Below are 23973 nucleotides of genomic sequence, written 5' to 3' on the forward strand. Positions count from 1 at the left end.
AAAACTGACATTTTATAAAACTAAAAAAATTTACATCCTGTGACTAAATATTACAAACAAGCATTATATTTCTACTTTTTTTTCTTTTATCGAACTTTCGTTGCATTTTTCAGGACATTTCTTTTCATTATTAAGTTTTAGTAACTTTCATCTTACATGCGCATCTAACCATTAAAAAAATTAATAAGTAAAAAAATATTTTTTAAAAAATTTTTTTGGAAGTATATTTGAAAAAAGCTCATAATTTATTTCCTGTATGATTCAAATTTTAGCCAAATAATTTTTTTTTTCCAAAACGAAAAAATTGGGATAATTCACAGGAATTCTTTATTTTAAAATACATTCTTGTATAGTTAGTAGGTATCATTAGAGGTATAAAAATGGATTAATTTTAGCATTTTTTTTTCGATTTTAGACATACAGAGTATTTAGATGATATTTTTTCGTTTCCGTTTCTACTACACATTAATTTTATTTGATTCATGCTTATTTATGGTATAAAATTGATTTTTTTTTTCGTTTGAAATTATTTTGGCAAAACATTTATTTTATAGTAAATATATATATTATTGTGGGAGCTCCAGCTCGGGATTAAACGTTGGGATGTTTCCATTTTTCGGAGCTCGACTCTTGGAAAGTACGATTTTTAAGCACTCTTTTCCTGCTCGATAATTTCTTTGGTTGGCAAAGGATTCTTCTCTTGAGTCTCGGCATGCTTCAACTTGGATGCATCAAAGTTCTCGATGCCCGAGATGAGTTGTTGTTGTCCCTTTTCCTGATTTATGGCTAAAAATTCGAAAAAATTAATTAATTTTGATGCAAAAACAAATTTTAGAACAATTAGTTGATGAAAAAAAATCAAACGAACAAACCTTCGAGCGGCGGCAAGTGATTTTTCTCTTCTGTTTCCGTGTGTTTCATGCAGGTTTTATCGAAATGCTCAACACCATTCAGTAAATTTTGATGCTGTTTCTCAGCGGCAACCACTTAAACCGTGAATGGTGTTGATTTCCGACAATTTTTGTGATTTTTTTTTTGATGTAGTCAAAGCGCATGCATGCAAATTTCGTGCAATTTTGTGTGTAAATGTGTGATAAAAGACAAAATTAAAGTGAATTTTACGAAAAAAAAGTGCTTTGTAACATGCAAATGACAAAAAAGAACACTTGACTTACCATCTTTATCGGGCAACGGATTCTTCTCCTGAGTCTCGGCCTTTTTCAACTTTGTCGAATCGAAGGATTCGATACCGGCAAACAAGTTTTGTTGATTTTTCTCAGTTTCAAGATCTGTCAAAGAGAAAAAAATGTTAGAAAATGTCTTTTTTTTGCTATTTTACACCTAAAAAGCGACAATATTATTTTATTAGAGCGCAAAAATGCATTTTCACACACACACCGCAAGTCATTAGAGTAGAAAATGACACGAAACTTTGTTAGAAAGCGTTTCACTCGTCAAAACTCTCTCACAAGACCTTCTTTGCTCGGTAGCACAATCTTCTCGGTTGTCGTTGTGGGCTTCAGTTTACCCAAATCGAACCCTTCAACGCCTTTCAACAGCGAAATTCGTTGTTTTTCCATCTCAATTTCTTCAATTTATCGTAAAAATCGATGAATTCCCTCGGAAAATCTCGAAAATGAACGAAATTTACCTGCAGCTGATGGCAAGACATTCTTCTCCTTTGTCTCGGTGTGACTCAATCTGGAAGCGGAAAATCCCTCCAACTGGCTCTTCAAGTTGTCATCGACTTTGGGGAGATCTTTCAATGATGGTGCCGCCATTTCTTCGAGTTGAACTGCAAAAAAAGAGAAAAAATCACGTTAAATCACGTCACGTAAGTCAGCAAGGCAAGCAAAACTGAAATAAAATCGAACTAACTGCAAGTCGCAATCGAACTTCGTATCACACAAAATGTCCATTTACGGCGCGATTACGTTGCAGTCAACTACTTGTCGTGACAAAACATTTGTTTAATTGTAAATAAATTTATTGCAACAAAAGTACAAAATTGAGATAAGTGTAAATCAATGTCGGTTGCCATTTTTAGAATTTTTTTTTTCGCAATGCAGGATTTGTGAATTTTAATTTTTTTTTAGCATTTTCTTAATAATTTTTATTTTTTTTTAATTATTTTTTTTTAATTTTTAAAAAATTTTCATAATAGTTTTATTTTAGGATTTTTATTATTTTATGACTTTTAAATATTTTTTAAATATTTTTTTGATAAAATTAATTATTTTATTTAATTTTAATTTTTCTAAATTAATTAATTATTAATTTTATTTATTTTTTTTTTTTTATAAATAATTTTCATATTTTATTTTACCGAAAAATAAAAAAAATATTGACATTTTGTAATTTTTTTCAAATAATTTTTTTAAAATATTTTTTAATTAATTGAATTTTCTTTAATATTTAAAAAAAATTTAAATTAATAATTATTTAATAAAAATATTTAATTTAATAAAATAATTAAATTAAAAAATTATTTAATCAATAATAAAAAAATAATAATTTAAAATAAATAAAAATTTAATATTTATTTATTTTTTGAATTAAATTTAAATTTTTAAATTATTACAAATTATTATTTTTATTTAATTACATATTTTATTTCTTTTATTTTATTTTTTTAAATTTTTATTAATATATTTTTTTTATATTTTTTTATTTACTCAGTCAGACGAAAAAATTCCACAAATCATATGGGAAGTATTTTGTTTCCTATACAAAAAAGTAAAAAAATTTGCAAGCGAAATGCAAAAAAAGTAAGAAATGATATAATATTATTATACTATAGACGATTGCAGCAACAATAAAAGTAATAACGGGTGAATGAACGCTGATGCGCACAACTCCAAATGCGATTTTTCGTTCAAAAATACAATTTTTGGTAAATTTTTTAACGAAATTTAAAAGAAATTTTCATTAATTGACTAAATTTCTTCTAAAATTCTTCTTTCAGATCACTTTTCGGAACTAATTCATCCAAAAACTTCAAGAAACGACACAAAAAAGGACATTTTTGGTAATTTTTCCAACAAAATTTAAGAAATTTTTCATCAATTGAACAAAAATTCGCCTTTCAGAGCACTTTTCAACCGAATTTCACCCAAAAACCACAACAAAAGAGACGAGAAGAGACAAACTCGTGGCTCGAACGTTGCTATAGTTTCGTCATCTCGTTACGTGACGACTGCATGGAAGAAAAACTCATGACTCACATAGAAAATTTCCCGTTTCCCCATCGTCGTACACGGAATCCTTTCACTCTTTACGTCGCGCCGTACCGGCATTTTGCCCGTCTGCGTTTCCCTTTTATCCAAGGTCCGCGTGTAGGAGAGACAAAAATCGATTTTTGTGCATCGAACACATGTTCGCCATTGTCGAGGAGGAAGCAAAGGGAACAACGTCTGGACAACGTTTTGTGAGTTGTGTCGAGTTTCATCTCTAAAAGGCCCATGATTCATGCGAACGAACAGTGATTGATGATTCACATTCGTTTTTTGTTTGTTTGGCTGAAAGAAAGAAAGAAAACAAAGCGAGGGACCGCATTTCGTATGGGAGTCGTAACATAATTAACGTGAGGGTTGAGAAAATTACCATAAGTCTGCGTCAATCGCGTGTTTTACTCGCAATTTTTATCATTTCATCGCATTAAACAGCGCATTGATGCAAGAAAGAAGCAGCTCCGCAATAATTGAGCAGCGATAATTGCTTCACTCAAAACATGTGAATCACAAAAAAGCCCGAAATTGTCCTAATCTCGTCGATTAACACATAATTTCGAATCATAACGAGGCACGTAATCATCAAAAATCAGTGAATCACCGAAATTTAATGCGGAATGAAATAAATTAAGGTCCGTAATTAGTTTAACCTTTTTTTTAACCGAATGGCGCACGTTTCAATTATCTGTCAGAGTCGGAGAAAAGGCATCAATGCGTGAAAGTTAAGACCAACTGATGATGAAATCGCTCGTTACATAAAAAAAATCGCAAGTTGATTGATTTTCTGAGCAATTTTTGCAAAACTCAGAGTAAAAACGAACAAAGTAACCTTGTAACCCTGTAGTAGATGCTTTCCTTCAACGCAACATAATTAGATTAGGTTGATAATGATTTTAGCGACAAAAAACGTGAGAATTCCGCCTACTTTTCTAAATAAGGTGACAAAAAATGATTTTTTTTATTTGAATGTCTTTCAGCACTTGCACAAAAAAAAATTAATTTTTCGATTTTTGTGAACTTTTTGTGACATAAGGTAAGAGTTTTTGGGTCTTTCTTTTTGTTGTTGTGCAAATATTAAAAATTTTAAATATTTTTTTTGTTAAAGATTCACGTTTTTTGCAATTATGGGTCATCGACCGTCATCGAAGTCTTCTTTTCTCACCTCTAAAAGACGAGTTTTTAATTTTTTGTAAATATTTGGGAGGAAAAGAATGATAAATGGATCGCTTTTTATGGGTGAGTTGTTAAATAATTTTTTAAAAAAATCATAAATGATTTTTTTTTGTTTTTCTTATAAGAGCAAACTTTAGAATTAATGAACATTTTTTTAAAAATAAACTAAAAAATTAAAATATTAAAAAATAAAAAAATATTTAAAAATTATTGATAAATTAGAAAATTAATTAAAAAAAAAATTATATTAATTATTTAAATTAGTAATTAATTTTAATAAATTATTAAAATACGATACCTAAAATTTAATTATAAAAATTTTTATTTGTTTTAATTTTTAATATACCTTTTTAAAATATTTTTTCTTTCGAAAAAAAAAATTAATTAATTATTTTTTTTATTAATTTCTAAAAATTAAAACTGACTTATTTTAAATTTTAATTATTTGAGTTTTTAAGTTTTGATGAGATTTTAGTTTTAAAAAAATATTTAATATTATTTACATTAATTTTTAAAATTTATTCATTAAAATTTTAAATTTAAAAAATTAAATTAATTAAAAAATTTTATTAACTAAAAACTCATTAACAAAAAAAAAAAAAAATTTTAATTATTAATTTTTTCATTATAATATAATTATAAATTTATTTTTTTTAAATATATTTTTACAGCAAATTTTATTAAAAATTTTAATTTTTTTTTTAAATCAAAAAATTATTTAATTTGAATTCATTTATAAACTTATTTTAAAAAATTTATAATTAATTATAATTATAAATAAAAATTTTTTCAATTAATTATTATTAATAATTTTTTTTTATTTTAAAAAATAAATAAAAAATAATTTTTTAATTAAAACAAATCAACTCATACTTTAACAAAAAAATATATGTTTGAATATATATTTATTTTATTTAAAATAAATTTTAAAAAATTTCCAAGAAAAACTAAAAAAAATAAATTTTTTAATATCTCATCACTCAAAAATTGCCAACAAAGGTAAACAAAACTCTGCCATACAAAAAAAAAACAATTGACCGCAAATATCATTAAATAAGGCAAAACTAGATCAATATTTATTTATTCCAGAGCGACATTTATGGAAAACGTGATGCAAAGTAGCAATAAATCTAAAATGATATCGAATTAAATTGTCACCACGGCAAAATTATTCACCTGTTCGCTTCTGTTTTGTTGCTTTTTTGTGCTCATAAAAGGCAATAATTCGAAAACATTTCTAAAAATTTGCTTTGACAAGTCAATTATATTATTATGAAAAAAAAACGTTGATGGCCCACAAACTTTCAATTTTTATCGCTTTGCCATTACACAAATTTCTTTTGAAATAAAAAATAAATAAATGGCTATCGTCAAAACGGTTGTTTATGATTTTTTTCTCATTTTTTTTTAAATGTCATTACTCCGTACATGAAGTTTCTTGCAACCATATGTTTATTGGTCGTCGTTCACAAAAGTTCACGGCTGTTTTGTCTTGCATTATGAATTAAAAATATTTATTTATAAAGATTAATAATGTGATCCGGGCCCAAAAAGCAATGAATCCATGTTACATAAAGGGAGTGTTGTTGTGTGATGTGAATAATTTTAACGTTTCTTACGATTTTTTGTGCGATTTTGTGAGAAAATTAACCAATTTCGTTAAAAAAATTTTGCTTTAAATCCCTTAATTGAACCAAAAATGTGTTAAAAATGTGATAATTTCTCATAAAATCGCAAAAATTTACACATTGTGTGAATATCAAGTGAAAAAAAACGGTAAGTCGCAATGAAACAGACATGAAAACTTTTTTTTGACAACTAACAACTTCCAAAATTAAGACTTGTGCAATAAATCTATTGAATATTATTCGCGAACGTTGAAAAAAAATACGTTTCCATATACGGTCATCCACAACTGCGCGAGAGACTTATCAATTGCGACGTGAGTAATGGCTGTAATAATATTTTTTTTTATTTATCGAGTTTTAATCTCCTTTTCCAGATAGCGAGCGAGCAACTTTTATGACCAAATTCACGTCGTATCGAACGTTTGCGAGAAATTTCGCTGGAATCGAGCCGAAAAACCGAATCTAACCCACGGTTTTTATCATTTTTCTCGTAAAAACGTCAAAACAAAGCAGATTTAGATGGATTGAAAATAGTTGCGACCATCAATGTTACAAAGATATGCCAGCAGACACCATTAATTGGCTATAATGTGATACAATGTTCTCCGAATCTGCACGATTTAGGCATTTGTTGAGTTATTTTGTATCGCCTGAGTCATGAATCCGCCTACCCGAGTGTCGTTGTTGCACTTTTTTAATCAATTGACAGTCAAAACAACGCGAACAAAGGTAATTTATCTCATTGGCGTGCGATGATTAGATAAGTTAGGCATCAAATTTGCGTCGATCGATGAGAAACGGGTCACTGCACTTCCTCCGAACGTTCAATTGTACCGAAAATGACCCGAAATCCGCTTGAATTGACATTTTTTTGAACAGTAGTGAAAGTTTGCTTCCTTCCTGTCGCACTTTTTGTCTGTTTTTTAGACAAATTCTCTCGCTGCGTGTCAAAATCGGCAGGAATCGAAGTCTCGTGGGCGTCTTTCTTGAGGAACATGCAAAAGCATGTCTTGTCTACGAAGCAATAAATGAAGAAATGAGAGAAAAAAAGAAAAAAAAATCAAGTGGGTGAAATTTCAGTTATAATTTCTTACTTTCTGTATGTTCAATGAACCGCGACACCACTAATGATGCACAAGTAGGCACAATTATGGCCCGAAATGAGAACGAGCCCGTTATTCGATGCGGCACCTGCAACCGCAGCGCTCGTTTTTCAGCCGATTTCGTGAAATCCAATACGGAAAAACAATCACGGTCACTTGATTCACGACGAAAAAATGTTTGAACGATGAATTTTTCAATAGGAAGTCTCCCGTGCGCGATCATGTCTGTGATATTTATTGATTCGATGGCAAGACAAAAGGTTCCATGATGCAAAACAACGTGCGGCACAAGTTGCGCAACGATCGAGGAGTGTCAGCGCGTCATGAAAAAAGACTTTCTTATCGGGTCAGCAACGGAGCGGAACGAATTGAGGTGCGAATTGACTGTCAACTGATAATTTCGTTGAACAAAGGTGAATAATTTTCGATAAAGACGCAATTTTGCTTCCAGTGAACTCGAAAACTGGAATTTTTCAAGCAAATGCATGATTAAAATGTTAGTCATGACAATTTATTCTTGTAAGAAACGCATTATTTCCTTTTCACAGTTTTGATAATCAGCTCACTTATCATTCACAAGACGACGTCTGTTTATTTTATACGATTGTCGACGATTTTTATTCTTTTTTTTCTCGTTTCGTCGTCGCTTTTCGTATAAACAATCACAATTTATTTATGAATTTTAATTAACTTCCACTTGTGAAAAGATTTATGGAAGCAGAGAAATGCATTTTTGGAAGTCAAATTCTGTTCTTTCTGGAATGTGATCGTCATTCATAAGAAAAAAAAAATGTTTTTTTTTTAAAGCAATTTAAGATATTTGATCATTTTTTGTTCGTTTGTTGACTTTTCTTGAATTCGCAGTTTGTTATTGATCATTTTGGAAGCTCTTAATGCGATTTCCGTGTCTTGAAGTAATTTCACGGAATTAATTTGATAGATTTTAGTGATGTTTTTAATTTTTTTTTTCTTTTAGGTCCCTGCGAGGCTCTGAAACTGAGAAATTTGAAGAAAAAACATCAATTTTCTGTAAAAATTTTAACTCTAAAGAAATTTTAACTCAAAATTCTTAATTTTAAGGTATTTTTAACAAAATTATTTATTAAAAAGCTTCGGATAAAATAATATCAATTTTTGAACAAAAAGAATTTTGAAAAATCCATAAACTGAGACTTAAAATTATTTTATTTGAAGATTTTTAATGAAAATTAATTAATTTTTGTAATTATTTCATTTATTTAATTGATTTAATTAATTAATTTTTAATTATTAATTTTTGGACATATTTTTTTTTTGTAAATTTTTAACGAAAATTAATTTTTTTTATTTATAATTTTTTTATTTAATTTATTAATTTTAATTTATTCATTAATTTTTAATTTTTTGAAATTTTTTTTAGGAATTTTTTAATAAATTTTAAAAAATAATTTCTTTTGAAAATTAATTAAATTTTTAATTTAAAAAAATTTTTTTTTTAAATTTTTAATTAAATTTTAATTTCATTTTTTTTTAATTTAATTTTTATAATTTTTAAAATTTTTGAAAATTAAATCAATTAAATCATTAAACAAAAAATTATTTTTTTTTATATTTTTAACAAAAATTATTAAAAATTTTAATTTTTAAACACAAAAAAATCAATTTTAAAGCCAAATATTAAAAAATTTGAGTAAAAATTTGTCATTAAATCGAAATTTCTTCGAAAACAAACCAAAATCGCTTTAAAAGTCATCAAGAGAAGACAAATAATCCACCCAGCATCATCATTAATTTGCTTCCAAAAAGTAATTACAGCAAATTGAAAAGAAATTTCAAACAGAAATTCAACCATCAGTGCTACATTTCATGATATCACATTACAAATTAGGATCTATTGTAAAATTTTTTTACGTGCGTCTTTCAAAATTTATTCATAAATAAAAAGTTGAACAAAAAAAATTGTGACAGCTGCGAGGAGACTTGAAATTTTAAGGTAAACACGACAAACGGCGGACTTTCCTTTTTATTGTCGAGCAGCGGAGTTAATTTCAAAGAAGGGTTACAAAAGGCACGAGTTTAATAAAGTAGCAGGAAATTCGACGCCGTACGACCGAAAAGGATGTTTAATTTACGCAAAGAAAGGCAAAAAAAGTGTGCTACACAATCAGTTTGATCGAAAAAATTTTCTCTTTCGCCTATATTTGGTGTTGATCGTTCAGCGCAGTTCACATTGAAACTTGTCTCATGCATTGTGTCTCGCGCTGAATTCAATGGCGAACGTGAATAACTGAAGCAATTGTGAGTCATCTCGACACATTCTTGTCATTTTTCTGTGAAAAAGTGTTTTTGCGGCGATAGCAGCGTGATAGGACTTCCGTTTTCCGCACTACCTGATGGATGAGTCAAGAATTTTTTTTTCCAAGAAAAAGGTCAAAAAACCTTCCCTGAGGCGAAAATCCAATAAGAAACATTCACACCTGACTAATGTTGTCCCCGAGAATTCTTTGTGTGTGCAAGTGTGAAACATTTAATTGCATTCAGCGTTATTTATTATTTAGTTTGAGAAAATATTTTCAATAACAACTTTTTATTTGGATCACCGTTGTTGGCATGAATTAAGCGAAAAATATAGTAATAACAACCAACCAACGCCTTTGCAAAAAAAAATTACATTTCAAGAAAAAATTATATTCGAGAATATTTTTCAACTATTTGTGTCTATAAATATTTTGATGCAAAAAAATAAAAATTGATGGAGATGTTCAATTGAAAAAAAAACATTCATCCGCGAGAGAGAGAGATAAAATAAGCAGAAATGCATATAAAAAAGAACCGGCTTGCCCAGCCCATTTGCATCGTTTTTTGCAAAGAAATTGTTCACAAAGAGCAATTTGTGACTCACCTGTTGTTAAAAGTGGTTGTTTTTGATGATTTTATTAATTGGGAATTACGACACGAATTATTTTTTTGTATTTATCACAATTTATTTTTGGATAATCTCCTTTAATTTTTTTTTATAACGGTTTACTAATGAACGTAAGGAACGTTTTTTTGCTCAAGACGCTTTCAAGTTGACAGTCAAACACAAACTGAATTATTTTCCATTCGCGTACCAAGTTACTTTCTGTTGTTTGTGCTGCGAGTAGTACATTCTTCCATGATGATGAATTTTTTTTAAAATGCGTTTTACAAAAAAAAAAAGGATTTTGCGCGGGATGATGTCTGTCTGTGTTACGATGAAATTTTAAGAATTTTCAAGATTTTTTTAATTTACCGTAATGCTAAGAGAAATAATCACAAATCTAATCACAAAATAATTCGTCGATAAAAATTATCAAAAAAAAAAAAAAAATCAATTCAAACACAAATAGGGCGACAATACACGAAAATGATCATTTTCTACGATGCATCTTAATTTGACCAATTTCTTAAATTTTTCAATAGGAAAGTTTACGACTTCTTCTGTCAAATCATTGTACTCTGTCAGGAGATTGCAAAGTAATCCAAATGGGTTGTCAATGTGATATTTATGTTGTTGTCTAGTTGATCGTGTGTAAATGTCCCTATTTCTGTTAATAGTGAATGTGTTTTTAAGCAGGCCATTTACATTTCTGATGGAAAAAAATATTGCAGAAAAAACCTAGATGGAAACCAATATTCGTGTTATTCGTAAATTCGTCAAGATTCTCGAGGGCAAAATTTTCGCTGATGAAATTGTCTTAGTTTATTACTCTGGCTTGTAATGTGAAGTTTTTCCTCTTCGTTCGTTTCAATGACACAGCTACTCTTAACCAAGTTATTCCTCATTTTGTATAATTTTCATATTTGTTACTTTTATGTATTCTAAATAGTTGATGGCTCACTTTTTCATGACTCTCAAATGTTGGATCACTTTTTTTCAAAAATACTACAAAATTCGATTTAAAGATAATTCAGCTTAATAAACTAAAAAACTTTGAGCAAATCTTCGGGCTCATGATGGAAGTTGAATAAGAAAAAAAAATACCTGAAAAGTTTCTTTAAACAAAATATTGCTCAGTCCCAAAATACGCTTTTGTCATTCGCTTCCTTCAAACCGAAAACTTTTTCACTGTCATTTTTTATTAAAATGTGTGTGCCGGTTCTGGATGTTAATGGAAGTGAGATATTCAATGGAAAAGCTGGTTATGTGTTGGTTCAATTGCATTTTTGTTGTGTGTGTTTTCGTCAAGTTTCTTTGTCCGTATTGCAAAGAAGAAGAACAGAGAAGGAAACATTAATAAAAATTTATAGTTGTCTCATTTTGTTTCGATTTCGAATCTCGTTGGATTGTTTGAATGCGATTCCAATTTGAAAGACGTTTAAAAATTGTAACCTAAAAATTAAAATAAAAAAAAAAATATTTTTGTTTAATCTTTATGATGAATTATGATTTGAAAAAATCATTTTATTAAAAAAAAGGTAGAAACACAATTTTTTTTTTTGTAAATTTTCGATTTTTTTGAAGTAATCTTTTCGACATTACCTCTAAATTTCCTCAAGTATCAAACTAATAAATTTTGAATTTCCTTTCAGGATTTCATTCAAATCTTCTTCATCTTCTTTGTAAAAACCACTGAATTCTAATTTGGGACGATCCGAAGATTTCTTCAAAACATCAAGAAGCGGCTTTAAAAAACTGATTTCGACGTAAGTACGACTTGCATCTAAGGATTTCAGCATCGGATTGTTCGCAACAAGTTTCAAAAGACCATCAAATGCAAGATTTTCCGCACCACGTACTGACAAAGACTCCAATTTTGAGAGTTTTTCTAATTCCTTGAGATCGGATTTGGAGATTTTTTCGTAATTTTGCAAAGAAAACTTCTTCAAGTTGGTCAATTTTCCAAATAATTCAAAATCCATTCCGCAAACTATTATGTCAAAATCGTTTGGGATGATGTGCAATTCTTCGATGATGTTCTTTTCTGAAAGTTTCTTCAAGACCGAGTCAAAATCTGAGCAACTATCGATCTCAACTGTCAACTTTTTCAACTTTGGAAGATCAGCAAAAGGCACGTAATTCAAGTTTTCGTGAGCAACAAAAGCTAATTCGGTGAGATTTGTCAAGTTTTTCGAAATATACTTGATCAAAGTGTTGTGAAGGGAGCAGCAGTTATTCGGTGCAAGAATCAACTTTTCCAAAATTAAGTTGAACTTGAGGGCTTCCTTTAATACTTTCGGCTTCAGCGAATCAAACTCTATGAAACTGAGTGATTTCAAATTCATTTGCTTTGTGAAAAGTTTCTTGATGTCATTTTGCTCGCCACATTTTAAAACGAATTCCTCAAGATTAGGAGCATTATCGAAAATTTCAGCTTCAAAATCGGAACTTAAAATCGTACAATCTATAGTAAAGGACTTCAAACGAGGAGTCATTAGTTGAAATATTTCAAATGACGAAAGTGGGTTTAAATAACCTCCAAAGCCATTGAGAACCAACTTCTCTAAGGTAGTACAAAACATGCCAACGAATGCAAGCAAAGCTACTCTGTTCATTTGGTATACGGGTTTGCATTCGAGGGACTTCATTGTGGGACCCAAAAATTCAAGAACCTTCGCGATGTTGTCTTTTGTGATGAATCTGTGTTCCACAGTGTTGAAATTCGTAAATTTGCGACGAAAACGATTAATTACGGCATCGAGACGAGGACAAACATCACGAATCTCAAGGAGATCCTCCAGATCGAAATTTTTTAGAACCATTTCGAGACAATCGTCGTTCAAATCCATCAAACTTGGGAGTTCCATGACGATTTTTAGCTGTAAAAAGAATTTTTATTGGCTAAATTTTGAATTTTTTTCACTTTTTTATTACCTCAGCTTTTGTTTTTTGGTTTCAATCGATAAAATTTTAAATTTTTAGCAAAAAATCACACGAAATTGTATAAAAATTGTCAAGCACGCTCCTTTCTGTTGCAGGTTAGTGTTTTGTAAACAAATTTTTATCAACGTCAGATTTTACCTTTTAACCAAAATTTAACACTATAAACCGATTTTTGATCAAATTTTTTTTAATTTAATTTTTTTTTTAAATAAAAAAAATAATAAACTTATTTGAGAAGAAAATTAGGTTAAAATAAATTTTTAGTTGTTTCCATGTCAAATAAAAGAAATAAAAAATTAAAGAAAATATAAATAAATTAAATAAAAATAAAAAATTAAATTAAATTAAAAAATAAATTTAGTTAAAAATAAAAAATTAACATTTTAAGCTTTAAAATTTTTTAACAAAAATTCTGATTCTGAAATCTTTTAAACAGAAAATGAGAAACTATAGTTAAAATTTTTGAAAAATTTTATTTTTTTTTAAAGGAAATCATGTGCAATAAATTCTCTTTTTGACCTTGACTTGACCTTGAGACAAAAATCAACTTACCTACTTCTGTAGAATTTTTTTTTCTTTAATTCCCACAAATTTCAACAATTTTTGCTTGGTTTGGTTATTTTTTGCTCGTTGTGAAGCCATTTTCCCCATAAATTTTAGCTACGAATGAATTTTTGGAAAAAAATTAAATAAAACGCCAATATTTTTTTTATCACTGAAATTTTTAAATATTTTTTTTTTATTATTTTTTTTTACCTTTGTTGTTTGCATCTTTCATCCAATTGGAAGGTATCAGCTTCATCTTTTTTTTGGGATTTTTTTTTCACAACGTTACAAATCATACTTTGCGAGTTATTTTTCTGTACAGTTTTTAACAATTATCAACTTAAAATTGCACTTTTTTTGTGTAAACCTATAAATTTTTTGTTTTTAGTTTTTTTTGTCCACTTTTTTTGATTATTTTTTTTTTCTTATTTACAAAGTGAGGCACTTTTTGCTGTGGAATTTCAAAAATTGGTTAATGTACAGAAATTCGTTAGACCTGAATCCTTCGAAAAAAATTTTTTGTGAAGAAATTCAGACTAACGAGCCTTAAAATTAATTTGACTTAAAATTAGTTTCGTGTTTTGTTATCGGTTAATATTTTTTTTGTCCTTAAAACTAATGAAAGATATAATTTATAAAAATATATTAAACTCTCTGATTAATAACACTTAAAATTGGTAATAGGAACATGGGATTTTTCAACAACAACAACGAATTTTTAATTAAAAAAAATTAAAAAACGAAAAAAAAAATGGTTCTTTGGTAGAGTGGATGCATTTTTAGGACGATTTGTAGGCAAAACAGACTCGCATCACTCAACAGAATGACTTAAAAGCTATTTTTAGCTCATTTTTTAAACGAATCCATCAAAAATTAACGCCATCTTTCCGCATTTGGACGAAATTCAGCAATTTTATGAACGCTAAGACGTAATTTCATGCAAGCTGACTCCCAATTCCGACATCTTTTGTGTGAAAATGAATATTTTTTGATGATTAGTTAGAGAAAAGTGAAGCAAAGCGGTTAGTAATGAGAAGAAAAGGTTAAAGAAAGCATGCAAAAGTACCCGAAACCCGAGCTGAGAAGAGAATTGAAGCCAAAAAGTCGGGACTAAAGTGTTCAAAAGATAATTTCTATTCAAATTCTAATATATTACTTCATTTTTTTGCATCTTTGGATTCATAACTTAGTACTAAAACTTAAAATCTACTACTACGATTACTTGTTTAAACCTAATTCACCATTTTTTATGTGATTGTGTTACGAGCTACGACTAGAATATCACTAAAGAGTTACGAAATTTTGATTAAAGGCGTGAAATTTAGCATGAAAATGAGTGAAGAAAGCCAAAAAGTGTTAAAAAAGTGCAAATTTTGATTAAAAGTGAGAATTTTAAAGTGAGTAAAGTTAAGAAAAATGAAAAATTTGCGTTACTTTTCTCAAATTAAGCATCAAAAAATATTCATTAACGAATTTTTGGTAAGAAATCGTTGAATTGGTGACCTTGCATGAAATTTTTACGTCTTGCAGTGCATGCAAATGCGATTTTTTTCGAAAAAATGTTCGAAAAGATGTAATTTTTGAGGATTCTTCAATTTTTTTGAGCTCAAAATAGCACGAGATTCATTCTGTACGAGTGAAAATTAAAAAAAAAAGTTTAATGCGAGTAAAGTTTAATGACATTTCGTGCCTTTTCCTTGCAAAACGGACATTCTTTCCACTTTTTCCACGATTTCATGGCGCACGTGTAGCAACAACCGCTGCACGCCTTTTTCGTGTGCACAAAAACCGCACTTTTCTCATTGTCGAAGCACAGGCGGCAAATTTTCGAGTCATCGTCGAGGTTTTGGGACAAAGTTCGCGAAAGTTGTTGATCCCGTGGCTGTTCCTTGTTACCGTTTTGCAGTAAACTCGAGTCTGAGGCAGTTTGTCGCAGTGACGCTGCCCCGGAAATTGACGACGCATTCGATACGACAGACGATTCCGAGACATTTGACGACGTCGCAACCAAGACGGAAGCTTTGAAGCGTTTATTTCCGGCAAAAAGTTCCTCGGAAGACTCGGAAGTGTCGTCGTACGAGCGTTTTATCGACATTTCCGCATTGACGCGTTGCAAAGGCGCGGGTTTGAGGTCAACGGAATACATGGATTCCTGACTGCTGCCCGCTTCTTGCGAACTTATGCCGGAATCGTGTTGCGACAGGACTCTGTCAAACATACCTTTACCTGCGATTGTACTTTGTTTCGATAGCGAAAAGTCGGATTCAAGCGAGGAGGATGACGTACTTTTCGTTACAGTTACTTCTACGGAATTAAGGGCTAAGTGTTGCTTCGCGGGCGAAGCGCAGTCTTGTTTGATTTTTTGGGAGGAGGAAGTGCTGCGGATGCAACGACGTTTGGGGGAGGCGCGTTTCCTTTGGATTTTTGCCTCATTTTCCTCGATTTCGGATTCGGATGACGATGAAATTGAGTCGCCGGCACTGTCTTCTTGCTTTCGTTTGAAACTTTTGTTCAACTTTTGGGGCGAATCGGCGAAATCCGATAGAATTGTGGCGTCGTCGCTGTTGCTGATGGTTGGAGTTGGCTTTCTCCCCCGATTTGAACGACGTCTTTGACGCAGCTTTTTGGGACGTGGCGGAAAATGACTTTTTCGAACCTAAAAAGATAAAAGTAAGTATTAGAAAAAATGTAAAAAAACGAAATTTTTAGTTTAAAAGATAAATTTTCAGAAAAAAAGGTTTTTCATTCAATTTTCAATTTATTTTTAGTTTTTGAAAATTTCAAAAAAAAACTCGTCAAAAATTTCATATAAAAAGCTGAAAAATTTTACATAACTTGAAAATTTTGAAGTTATTAATTTTTTATTTTTTAAAAATTAAAAAAAAATCATTCAAAAAATATTAAAAATATTTAAAATAATTAAATTTTTTAATAAAAATAAATTTAATTTTTATTTGATTTAATTAAAATATTCGAAATTCAATGAAAATATGTATTTAAAAAATTTTTATTAATCAAAAAAAATTAACAAAAATCTTAAAAATGTTTTATATAAATTTAAAAAAAAATTATTCATAAAATAAATTTTAAAAAAATATAATAAAAAAAAATAAATTTTAAAATAAAAATTAATTTAATTAATTTAAAAATAAAAAAATAATCTTTCTAAATTTTAATTTGAAAGTTTTAAATTTATGACTTTATATTTGAATTATTTTATTTTTTCTGAATGAATTTAAAATATAGATATAAAAAATATATTCAAAAAATTAAAAAAAAAATTAGAATAAATTTAAATTAATTTTTTTTAAACTCATCAAATTAAAATAAAACTTTTTTTAAAATAATTAATTAATTAGGTAATTGCAATTTTTTTGACAAAGAAAAACTTTAAAATATTTTAAATTGAGCTCTAAAATAATTTTTTAAAATTTAAAATATTTTTTTAAAATTTTAATTTTTTTTTCAGGTCTAAAATTATATTTTTTATAAAAAAAAATGACGTCAAATTCCTCAACGGACATAAAAATCATGCAAAGGAAGCGTGCACACCACATGTGCCCATAAACAGGAAATTCCTGCAAATCACATACGAAGCACGTCGTCGCATACCTCCAAGTATGACGAAACAGGAACGCGACGAAGAAGAAGAAAGAACTAGAGAAGAACCGGAATGTAATTCAATCGTAATCGTGAAAGTTAATGGTTTTCTTTGTATTCCACGCAGCAACTGCGATATTCTCATGACCTGAGCAAGAATAGACAAGTCCGAGTGAAAAGAGAGTGCAATCCACTCCATCAACGCGTATGAATTATTCAAACGAATAAAACTTGTCTGTTCGTGATAAATTCAAGAGAATGGATTTCTTTACATCATCAACAGACGCGCGTTGGATGACTTAATAGTTGATGACTGTATATCGAGAATTTACAATTTTTTTTGTGTGTTTAAACAATTAGCGACTTTTTTGCATGCCTCAACAAGTTTACTGAACGAAGTTCAATCAATCACGTCATTTTTTTTTTTTATAAAATTTTGATTTTTTTGCAAAAAATTTAAAAATTTGAAAAAAACTCACCTGATAACAGCGTTCGCAGAACCGATAAAGCGGATTATTTTGCTTATTTTTGCATTTCACGCATTCCCAGTAGTCAGCACGGCCCAGTTCGGGATCATTTCCATCCGAGTCATCCGTGTCAACTTGGATAAATTCGTCGTCGGATGATGATGACGCGTAAAGAGCTTCGATCGCGATGTTGTTCAACGTGCTTAAATAGAGCGCCTGTGTTGAGTTTTCGTCAAAATAAGGAAAAACAGAAGAAAAAATAGAAGAAGAAGAAAAGAAAAGTTAGAAAATTTTGGTTCTTGAGCACCGAAAATTTTCAAGTATTACATCTGATCCCGTTGCCGAAGATTCCGTGCAAAAGCTCTCATTGTCGGAGTTATCGTCGGATGTTGTTTCAATCTCGTATTCCAAGACGTCGATTGTGGCGTAAGCTGCTGTGTGTTCCGACTCGGGCAGCGATTCGGTGTCGTCAGAGTCACGGCATTCCTCTGTAACGGAAAGAAAAAAGGAAAAAATTTGTTAAAATTGTTTGTTTAAACGCCCCTTCATAATGTGTATTTGCATAGAACTACCTGCTGAATGCAGCTAAGTACATAAAAGGGCATTAAAATGTTCTGAGAAGGGGGACATTGTAACATGTTTGAACAAGAAATGAGTCACAAATGGAATAATGTGATGAAATTCCATCAATTTCTGGAACATTCGAGTCTCAAAAGGATATTTAACGGAAGAAAAAGTTGTGAAATCAAAATTTTTTATACAAAATGTGAAGGAATTTTTTCAAATTTATGGAAAAATGAAGTTCAAAGGGACCGTAAACAGGTAAAAAAAATAAAAAAATTTAATTTTTTCTTATAAAATGTAAATAAATTTTAATTATTTTTAATAGGTTGGGACTCAAAAGGGCATTTAATTGACAAATTTTATCATAAAATTACAAGTTTTCATAAAAGAATTAAAATTTCATGAAAATTTAAATTTCATTGGACAAAAATAAAAAAATGCAAATTTGCTTAAAAAATTTCTTGAACATTGAAGTCAACGTTAAAAAGCTCAAAGTCAAAAAATTTATAAAAATTTAATTTTTCATCAAAAAAGTGAAGAAATTTCATTAATTTTTAGAAAACTTCAAGTTCAAAGAAATCTAAAAGTGGTTTAAATTCATGAAATTTAATGTGTTCATAAAAATTTTTATAAAATTTTATCAATTAAAAAAAAATGCTTAAAAATAATTTTTATTTTTTTTAAATTTAATTTTTAATAGAAATCTTTCATTTAAATTTATTAATCGAAAAATTGAAGAAAATTCAATAAAAAAAATTTTCATCAACCGCCATCATGTTCGAAATCAAACTTTCCTTTATGACGCCATTACGAAAACTATCCGGCGCCCGCATCTGAATGTCAAAAGCAGCTGCTCGAATGAAAAAATTGCTGTGAACAAAGAAATTTTCTCGCTCAATTTACGGATTTTTCGCGAAAATCGGTTTGCGAATCCAACTTTAAAGTGAATGCCCGCGAACATTAGACTTGAAAGACGACAAAAAAGCCAAAAAATGAGAATTTAAGTTGCTTTCGGAGCGAAATTTATCAATTTTTATTTGGCTTCTACAGTAGTGCGTAGAATTTTTCTTTTCTTTTTTTGCATTTATTTTTTCTGTTGTCGTTACTTAACACGAAAAACGAAAAAAAAAGTGAAAAAATAATATTTTTCTAAAAAAAATTAGCAAAAATAAGAGGAAAAAACACGGTTTCAACCAAAAAGTTCTTTACGCGTGGCTTATGGATGACGAATTGGAGGATTTGTACTTTTTCGAGTTGTTTCAAAGTGGAATGAAAGTGCTGTCGAGAATCTCGTTGACGAACCCGTTTAGCGGGAGCGCGATTTATCTGAATTACTTCTGGCGCATGATAAAAATTTATCTGTTCAAGCCGGAGATGCTGCTTGCTACCTTTATCCTCATCATTTTTCTCTTTTTCCTGCATTCGGCTGACGAATGGGGGCGAAATTTCATGGCGAATCTCAAGTCGGGATTCGGTTTGAAGCGTGCGACAGCTGGAGGGCTTCGAATTTCGACTTCAACAGCGGTAATTTTCTCGATTTTTCTAATTTTTATTCATTTTTTGAAGAATTTTTTCAATTTTCAGGCCGAACGTGAAAGTTGGGAAAAACGTACCGACGCAGCTGCAGTTTATGCTGTTATGGGACGACGCCCAAGTATGGAAGATCGCTTCGTATTGGAGCAAATTAATGGAACAGATGTCAATTTCTTCGCCATTTTCGATGGGCATGGCGGACAAATGGCTGCCGAATTTGCCAAAGAGATCTTGGTCCAAAATTTGCAGAACAAAATTATCGAAATTTCGAACATTATGAGCGGGAAACCAATGGATGTGCCAAAAACTGAGGAGAAAAACGAAGAAAAATGCGAACCGCTGACACCAACAACGCCCGATAAAGACGTAAAAAGTGATCTTTTTAAAGAAATCCCGCCGGCATCTCCCGCAACTCCATCTTTGTCAGCGTCACAACGAAGAAAATCGTTCAAAAAATCGCTGAGCAAAGACGACGAAGTAGCAGGCGGTGCAAATAAAGACAGTTCCAATCAAATTTCTGACCCCGAGATTCTTTCAAAGTTCAAAATAACACGCGAAAACATGTTTTCGACGAATAAAAATGTCAAAGCGACGCCAAAACCGAAGCAATACGAGGCCAAATGCTACATCGAGGGTGACAAAATCAATTTTGGCAAGTTGTTGACAGACGAGGTAATTGCCGCAGACTATGCTTTGGTCGAGAAGGCGAAGAAAAGTACGAATATCGCTGGAACAACTGCTTTAATTGCCATTTTGCATCGAAATAAATTGACTGTGGCAAATGTAGGCGATTCGCGAGGCGTCATGGCAGATCACAAAGGAGCTGCTATCCCATTGTCTTTCGATCACAAACCGCAACAAGTAAGAAAATTTAAATTTTTTAGAATTTTTGATTAAAAATGTGAAATTTTAGGTTCGTGAACATAAACGCATCCACGATGCAGGCGGATTCATTGCATTTAGAGGAGTTTGGCGTGTTGCTGGAATTTTAGCGACTTCCAGAGCATTGGGAGATTATCCCCTAAAGGACCGAAATCTCATTATCCCGGATCCCGACATCCTTACTTTCGATTTGGAATACAATAAGTAAGCTTTAACTTCAAATCTAATTAATTTTTTTTTTTAATTTTGTAAATTTTTAGACCACAATTCATGATTCTCGCATCCGATGGTCTCTGGGATGTTTTCCAAAACGAAGAAGCTGTCGCTTATATCAAGGAACACTTGAACGAGCCTCATTTTGGCGCCAAAAGCATTTGTTTGGAGGCATATACCCGAGGAAGTCTTGACAATATCTCCGTTATGGTTATAAAATTCAATCATGGTCGATACGAAATCGGAACTTCGTAAGCTTTTCATCGAATCTCGTTGTTGTGATTTCCCCCCGATACCCGACTTTTTTGCTCCCCATGCCAGAATTTAGGTTTACTCTCTAAATATTTTAACCCTCATAACTATTTATTGATGTTTAATCCCTAATCTACCAAAAAATGTAGCTTGTAGTACTTACATATTATCGCTAGAAGATTTAGTCAGTAAGGGCATTCAATCAGCCAAATTTTAAACAATTATTTTAATATAAAGTTTATATGAAAAAAAAAACGAAACTCGAATTAAGGAAGAATTGTTATCATCATTGTTATTGTAGTAGGAATGAAACTTGAAAGACAATCTGTTTTAGATTAAAAATGTGCCCAAAATGTATAAAAATTGAAGTATTTTTTCAAAGGGCTTCAAAAGTTGTTAATTTTAAGATTTTTTTTGTAAGTTTTTTTTTACAAAATTTTTTTTTAATGTTTAATTTTTTTTTTCAATTTTTAATTTTTTTTTTATTTTAAATTTTGTTTCAGTTCAAATATTTTCTTCTCAAGAAAATCTCAAAGAAAGGTCGAAAGCTTGAAAATTATATAAAAATATCATAATTTGAGTAAAATTGTGAAATAATGATGCTTACTCATAATCATGTACCAACAAGAACGTTGAAAAATCATGGAAAATGACTCACAACCATATACAATGCATAACGAGATGAACTACGAATTTTCCTGTTCAGTAGTTTTTGATGGCGCTTATCCAACAATGTTATCAATTTAACGATTATCTTCGGTTTCAAAAGTCAACCAAGGCACTGATAACATTATTGCAGTTAATTTGTGGTCAAAACAAAGCAACTTCAAACAATGACACGTTTACAAACGAGTTTATCTTCTTTCTTTCGCAAAAAAAATATACAAATTATTCAAAAATTCCCATCTACGATGTCATACGACGAAAATTTAAACAAGAGAATCCAAAATAGGAACGTGCCAAAAAGTTAAAAACAGATGGTATTGCTGTACGTGAGTTCATTCATAGATACACACGAAAAACAACAACAACAAATGGGCATGACGTTATGAACATGTTCATTCACGTTCAAGACGGAAAATGACTACTACATTGCTTCAAGTACTTTCAGCGAGTAATTTTTGACGAATAATAATTAGCATTGCACTAAAATTGACACTAACATGATTTATGACGGGGTTTCACATTTCTATTGCAAGAAAAATTTTTTTTTATCCAACTCAGGTAAAAAAATTTTTTTTTAGAATTTTAATTTTTTTTTGGGTCGATGAGTTTGTTTACATTTTTTTGCGATAGAATTGCGAAAAATGTAAAATTTATAAGGAATTGGATGGAAAATTTTGCTTACCCGTTTCAATTTCGTGCACAGTGCTGTATCCGTCTTCAGAGTCGGTTTCTTGATCGGAGCGCGTAGGACTCTCTAATGCTAATTTTACATGCCATCCGCTTACTTTTGGGCGTTTTGCGGGTGAAGACGTGGCTAACGACGACGATGTTGCTTCTGTTGTCGCGAATTCTCTCGCGATTTCTTCATGTTTGCGTTTCAAGTGCTGTATTTGTTCCCGATGTTGTTGTTCTAAATAAAAAATGCAGGACGATAAGTATTTGTTCAGGCTCTCATTCTTGTTTGTTGGAGGCGAGTTGAACACTTGTTCACGAAACATTGCTTTCTTCGAAAAGTTATATAGGAAAGATGAATGCGAGATCTCTTGGAAGCGGTTCAACGTCGTCGGATGGTAACGATTTGTTTATTTCTTTTCTGTCTACTTCGTCGTCTCGCTGTTGCTGTTCGACTGACTGTGAGTGATCGAGGAGAATGGAGCGCAGTTAAATAACAAATTGGAGAAGTACAACACTCATCGATACACGTTATACACGGATGCATGTACGACGTGTTTGTTGTTGTTGTAAATTTGCACGTCGATTAATGTATTCATTAACAATTGACAAAACTATTTCTATTGATAAAATATTAAACTCTAATATGCATTCCATTCCATAATCGCTCACAATGGTCAACAGGCTTTATGAGCCAACGAGTGGGCTTTAGTTCCAATGCTCGCTAATAGTCGTGTACCGCAATATCACCAAGGGGAATTAACACCCAAAAATGGAGACTTGACAAGAATGAATTATCCGACGTGTGGCATTGGAAATCGAAAGTCAGCGCGTCACAATGTTATACACTGCTTACCATTTTGCAAATTTGTACTGCAACTCATGTTTGAGCTTCTTTCTGAGGACTTTTTCAATCCTTTCCGCACTATTATCACGAAAATTTGTTAAAATATTGCTGAAATTGTGTCACTTCGACCTAGCGTCTATATTGTAATTTTAGTATTTACGGTTGACGATAGGGGGCATTTCTTACCGTTTCCTGTGTAACATTTTCATTCGTCTCATTTTTCGTCCGTCAATTAGTTCGGCAATTCACTGCATATCCTCACTTGGTGCTTTTTGGAAGTAGTAGTCTATGCAGCGCTATCTATCTAAAATTTATTTCAAATCATGTTGAATTTGGTGAATTGATATCTCATTTTGTACTAAAACATTTATGGAAAGATTGTAAAAAATTATGGAAAATACCTGAAGAAGCAGGCACATCTTACAAAATGTTTATTTGTTATACAACAAACTGTAATATATCAATTCTTCGATTTTTCGACTTAAACAGAGATGGTCTGTCTACTGAAATCACTTCAGCGGCGGTATTTTGATTTCTTGATCGGTACAAATTACAAATAAGGAAAATCTGCAACATTTTGCTTAAATCAATTAGGATTCGACATCAAAAAATGCTCAACTTTATGCCTGATAACATTGTTAAATTGTGGTAAAAATAAAGCAGCTTCAAACAATGACACGTTAACAAACGAGTTTATCTACTTTCTTTCGCGAAAAACTCCCATCTACGATGTCATTCAAAAATTAGACAAAAAACCAATTTTTTAACCAATG

The 23973-nt window shown here is 30.5% G+C and overlaps 4 protein-coding genes across 7 annotated transcripts; 1 reads left to right on the forward strand and 3 right to left on the reverse strand.

Annotated features, from left to right (window-relative positions):
- Positions 1–643: 643 nt before the first annotated feature.
- On the reverse strand, positions 644–10185 carry LOC134833200 (thymosin beta). 2 transcript variants are annotated; one of them, XM_063847439.1, is made up of 5 exons: positions 10016–10185; positions 1652–1795; positions 1176–1289; positions 873–986; positions 644–786 (listed from the first exon to the last, which is right to left on the reverse strand). In XM_063847439.1, the coding sequence occupies exons 2-5, from the start codon at positions 1779–1781 to the stop codon at positions 647–649; spliced, it is 498 nt and encodes a 165-aa protein (XP_063703509.1). In that variant the 5' UTR covers positions 1782–1795; positions 10016–10185; the 3' UTR covers positions 644–646. The 2 variants fall into 2 exon arrangements, with proteins under 2 accessions (XP_063703509.1, XP_063703510.1); XM_063847440.1 differs by lacking the exon at positions 873–986.
- A 1327-nt stretch (positions 10186–11512) lies between these two features.
- LOC134834307 (uncharacterized) lies at positions 11513–13076 on the reverse strand. The gene is made up of 2 exons (XM_063848929.1): positions 12950–13076; positions 11513–12894 (listed from the first exon to the last, which is right to left on the reverse strand). The coding sequence occupies exon 2, from the start codon at positions 12880–12882 to the stop codon at positions 11620–11622; it is 1263 nt and encodes a 420-aa protein (XP_063704999.1). The 5' UTR covers positions 12883–12894; positions 12950–13076; the 3' UTR covers positions 11513–11619.
- A 433-nt stretch (positions 13077–13509) lies between these two features.
- LOC134835599 (uncharacterized) lies at positions 13510–23347 on the reverse strand. Of its 3 annotated transcripts, none has more exons than XR_010162203.1 (5): positions 22364–22989; positions 17899–18059; positions 17584–17787; positions 13715–16160; positions 13510–13618 (listed from the first exon to the last, which is right to left on the reverse strand). XR_010162203.1 is itself a non-coding variant. In XM_063850485.1 (5 exons), the coding sequence occupies exons 1-5, from the start codon at positions 23235–23237 to the stop codon at positions 15162–15164; spliced, it is 1620 nt and encodes a 539-aa protein (XP_063706555.1). In that variant the 5' UTR covers positions 23238–23347; the 3' UTR covers positions 13677–15161. The 3 variants fall into 3 exon arrangements, 2 of the variants coding, with proteins under 2 accessions (XP_063706555.1, XP_063706554.1); XM_063850485.1 differs by lacking the exon at positions 13510–13618 and adding an exon at positions 23210–23347 and having other exon boundaries at positions 13677–16160; positions 22364–22591; XM_063850484.1 differs by lacking the exon at positions 13510–13618 and having other exon boundaries at positions 13677–16160.
- LOC134833143 (protein phosphatase 1L) lies at positions 18994–21358 on the forward strand. Its single transcript, XM_063847369.1, has 5 exons — positions 18994–19187; positions 19299–19659; positions 19720–20529; positions 20582–20754; positions 20811–21358. The coding sequence occupies exons 2-5, from the start codon at positions 19354–19356 to the stop codon at positions 21016–21018; spliced, it is 1497 nt and encodes a 498-aa protein (XP_063703439.1). The 5' UTR covers positions 18994–19187; positions 19299–19353; the 3' UTR covers positions 21019–21358.
- Positions 23348–23973: the final 626 nt, after the last annotated feature.

Source organism: Culicoides brevitarsis, chromosome 3, assembly GCF_036172545.1.
Source record: "Culicoides brevitarsis isolate CSIRO-B50_1 chromosome 3, AGI_CSIRO_Cbre_v1, whole genome shotgun sequence".
Taxonomy (NCBI): Eukaryota; Metazoa; Arthropoda; class Insecta; order Diptera; family Ceratopogonidae; genus Culicoides; species Culicoides brevitarsis.

Coding starts and splice junctions, on each gene's coding strand:
- LOC134833200 (XM_063847439.1), bottom strand. CDS start 1,781: ATGGCGGCACCATCATTGAAAGATCTCCCCAAAGTCGATGACAACTTG. Junction 1,290..1,651: donor TGTCTTGCCATCAGCTGCAG/GTAAATTTCGTT, acceptor TCTCTTTGACAG/ATCTTGAAACTGAGAAAAAT. Junction 987..1,175: donor TCCGTTGCCCGATAAAGATG/GTAAGTCAAGTG, acceptor TCACGGTTTAAG/TGGTTGCCGCTGAGAAACAG.
- LOC134834307 (XM_063848929.1), bottom strand. CDS start 12,882: ATGGAACTCCCAAGTTTGATGGATTTGAACGACGATTGTCTCGAAATG.
- LOC134833143 (XM_063847369.1), top strand. CDS start 19,354: ATGGATGACGAATTGGAGGATTTGTACTTTTTCGAGTTGTTTCAAAGT. Junction 20,530..20,581: donor TCGATCACAAACCGCAACAA/GTAAGAAAATTT, acceptor GTGAAATTTTAG/GTTCGTGAACATAAACGCAT. Junction 20,755..20,810: donor TTCGATTTGGAATACAATAA/GTAAGCTTTAAC, acceptor GTAAATTTTTAG/ACCACAATTCATGATTCTCG.
- LOC134835599 (XM_063850484.1), bottom strand. CDS start 22,679: ATGTTTCGTGAACAAGTGTTCAACTCGCCTCCAACAAACAAGAATGAG. Junction 18,060..22,363: donor TGTGCACGAAATTGAAACGG/GTAAGCAAAATT, acceptor TTTCCGTTACAG/AGGAATGCCGTGACTCTGAC. Junction 16,161..17,583: donor TCTGCGAACGCTGTTATCAG/GTGAGTTTTTTT, acceptor TTATCTTTTTAG/GTTCGAAAAAGTCATTTTCC.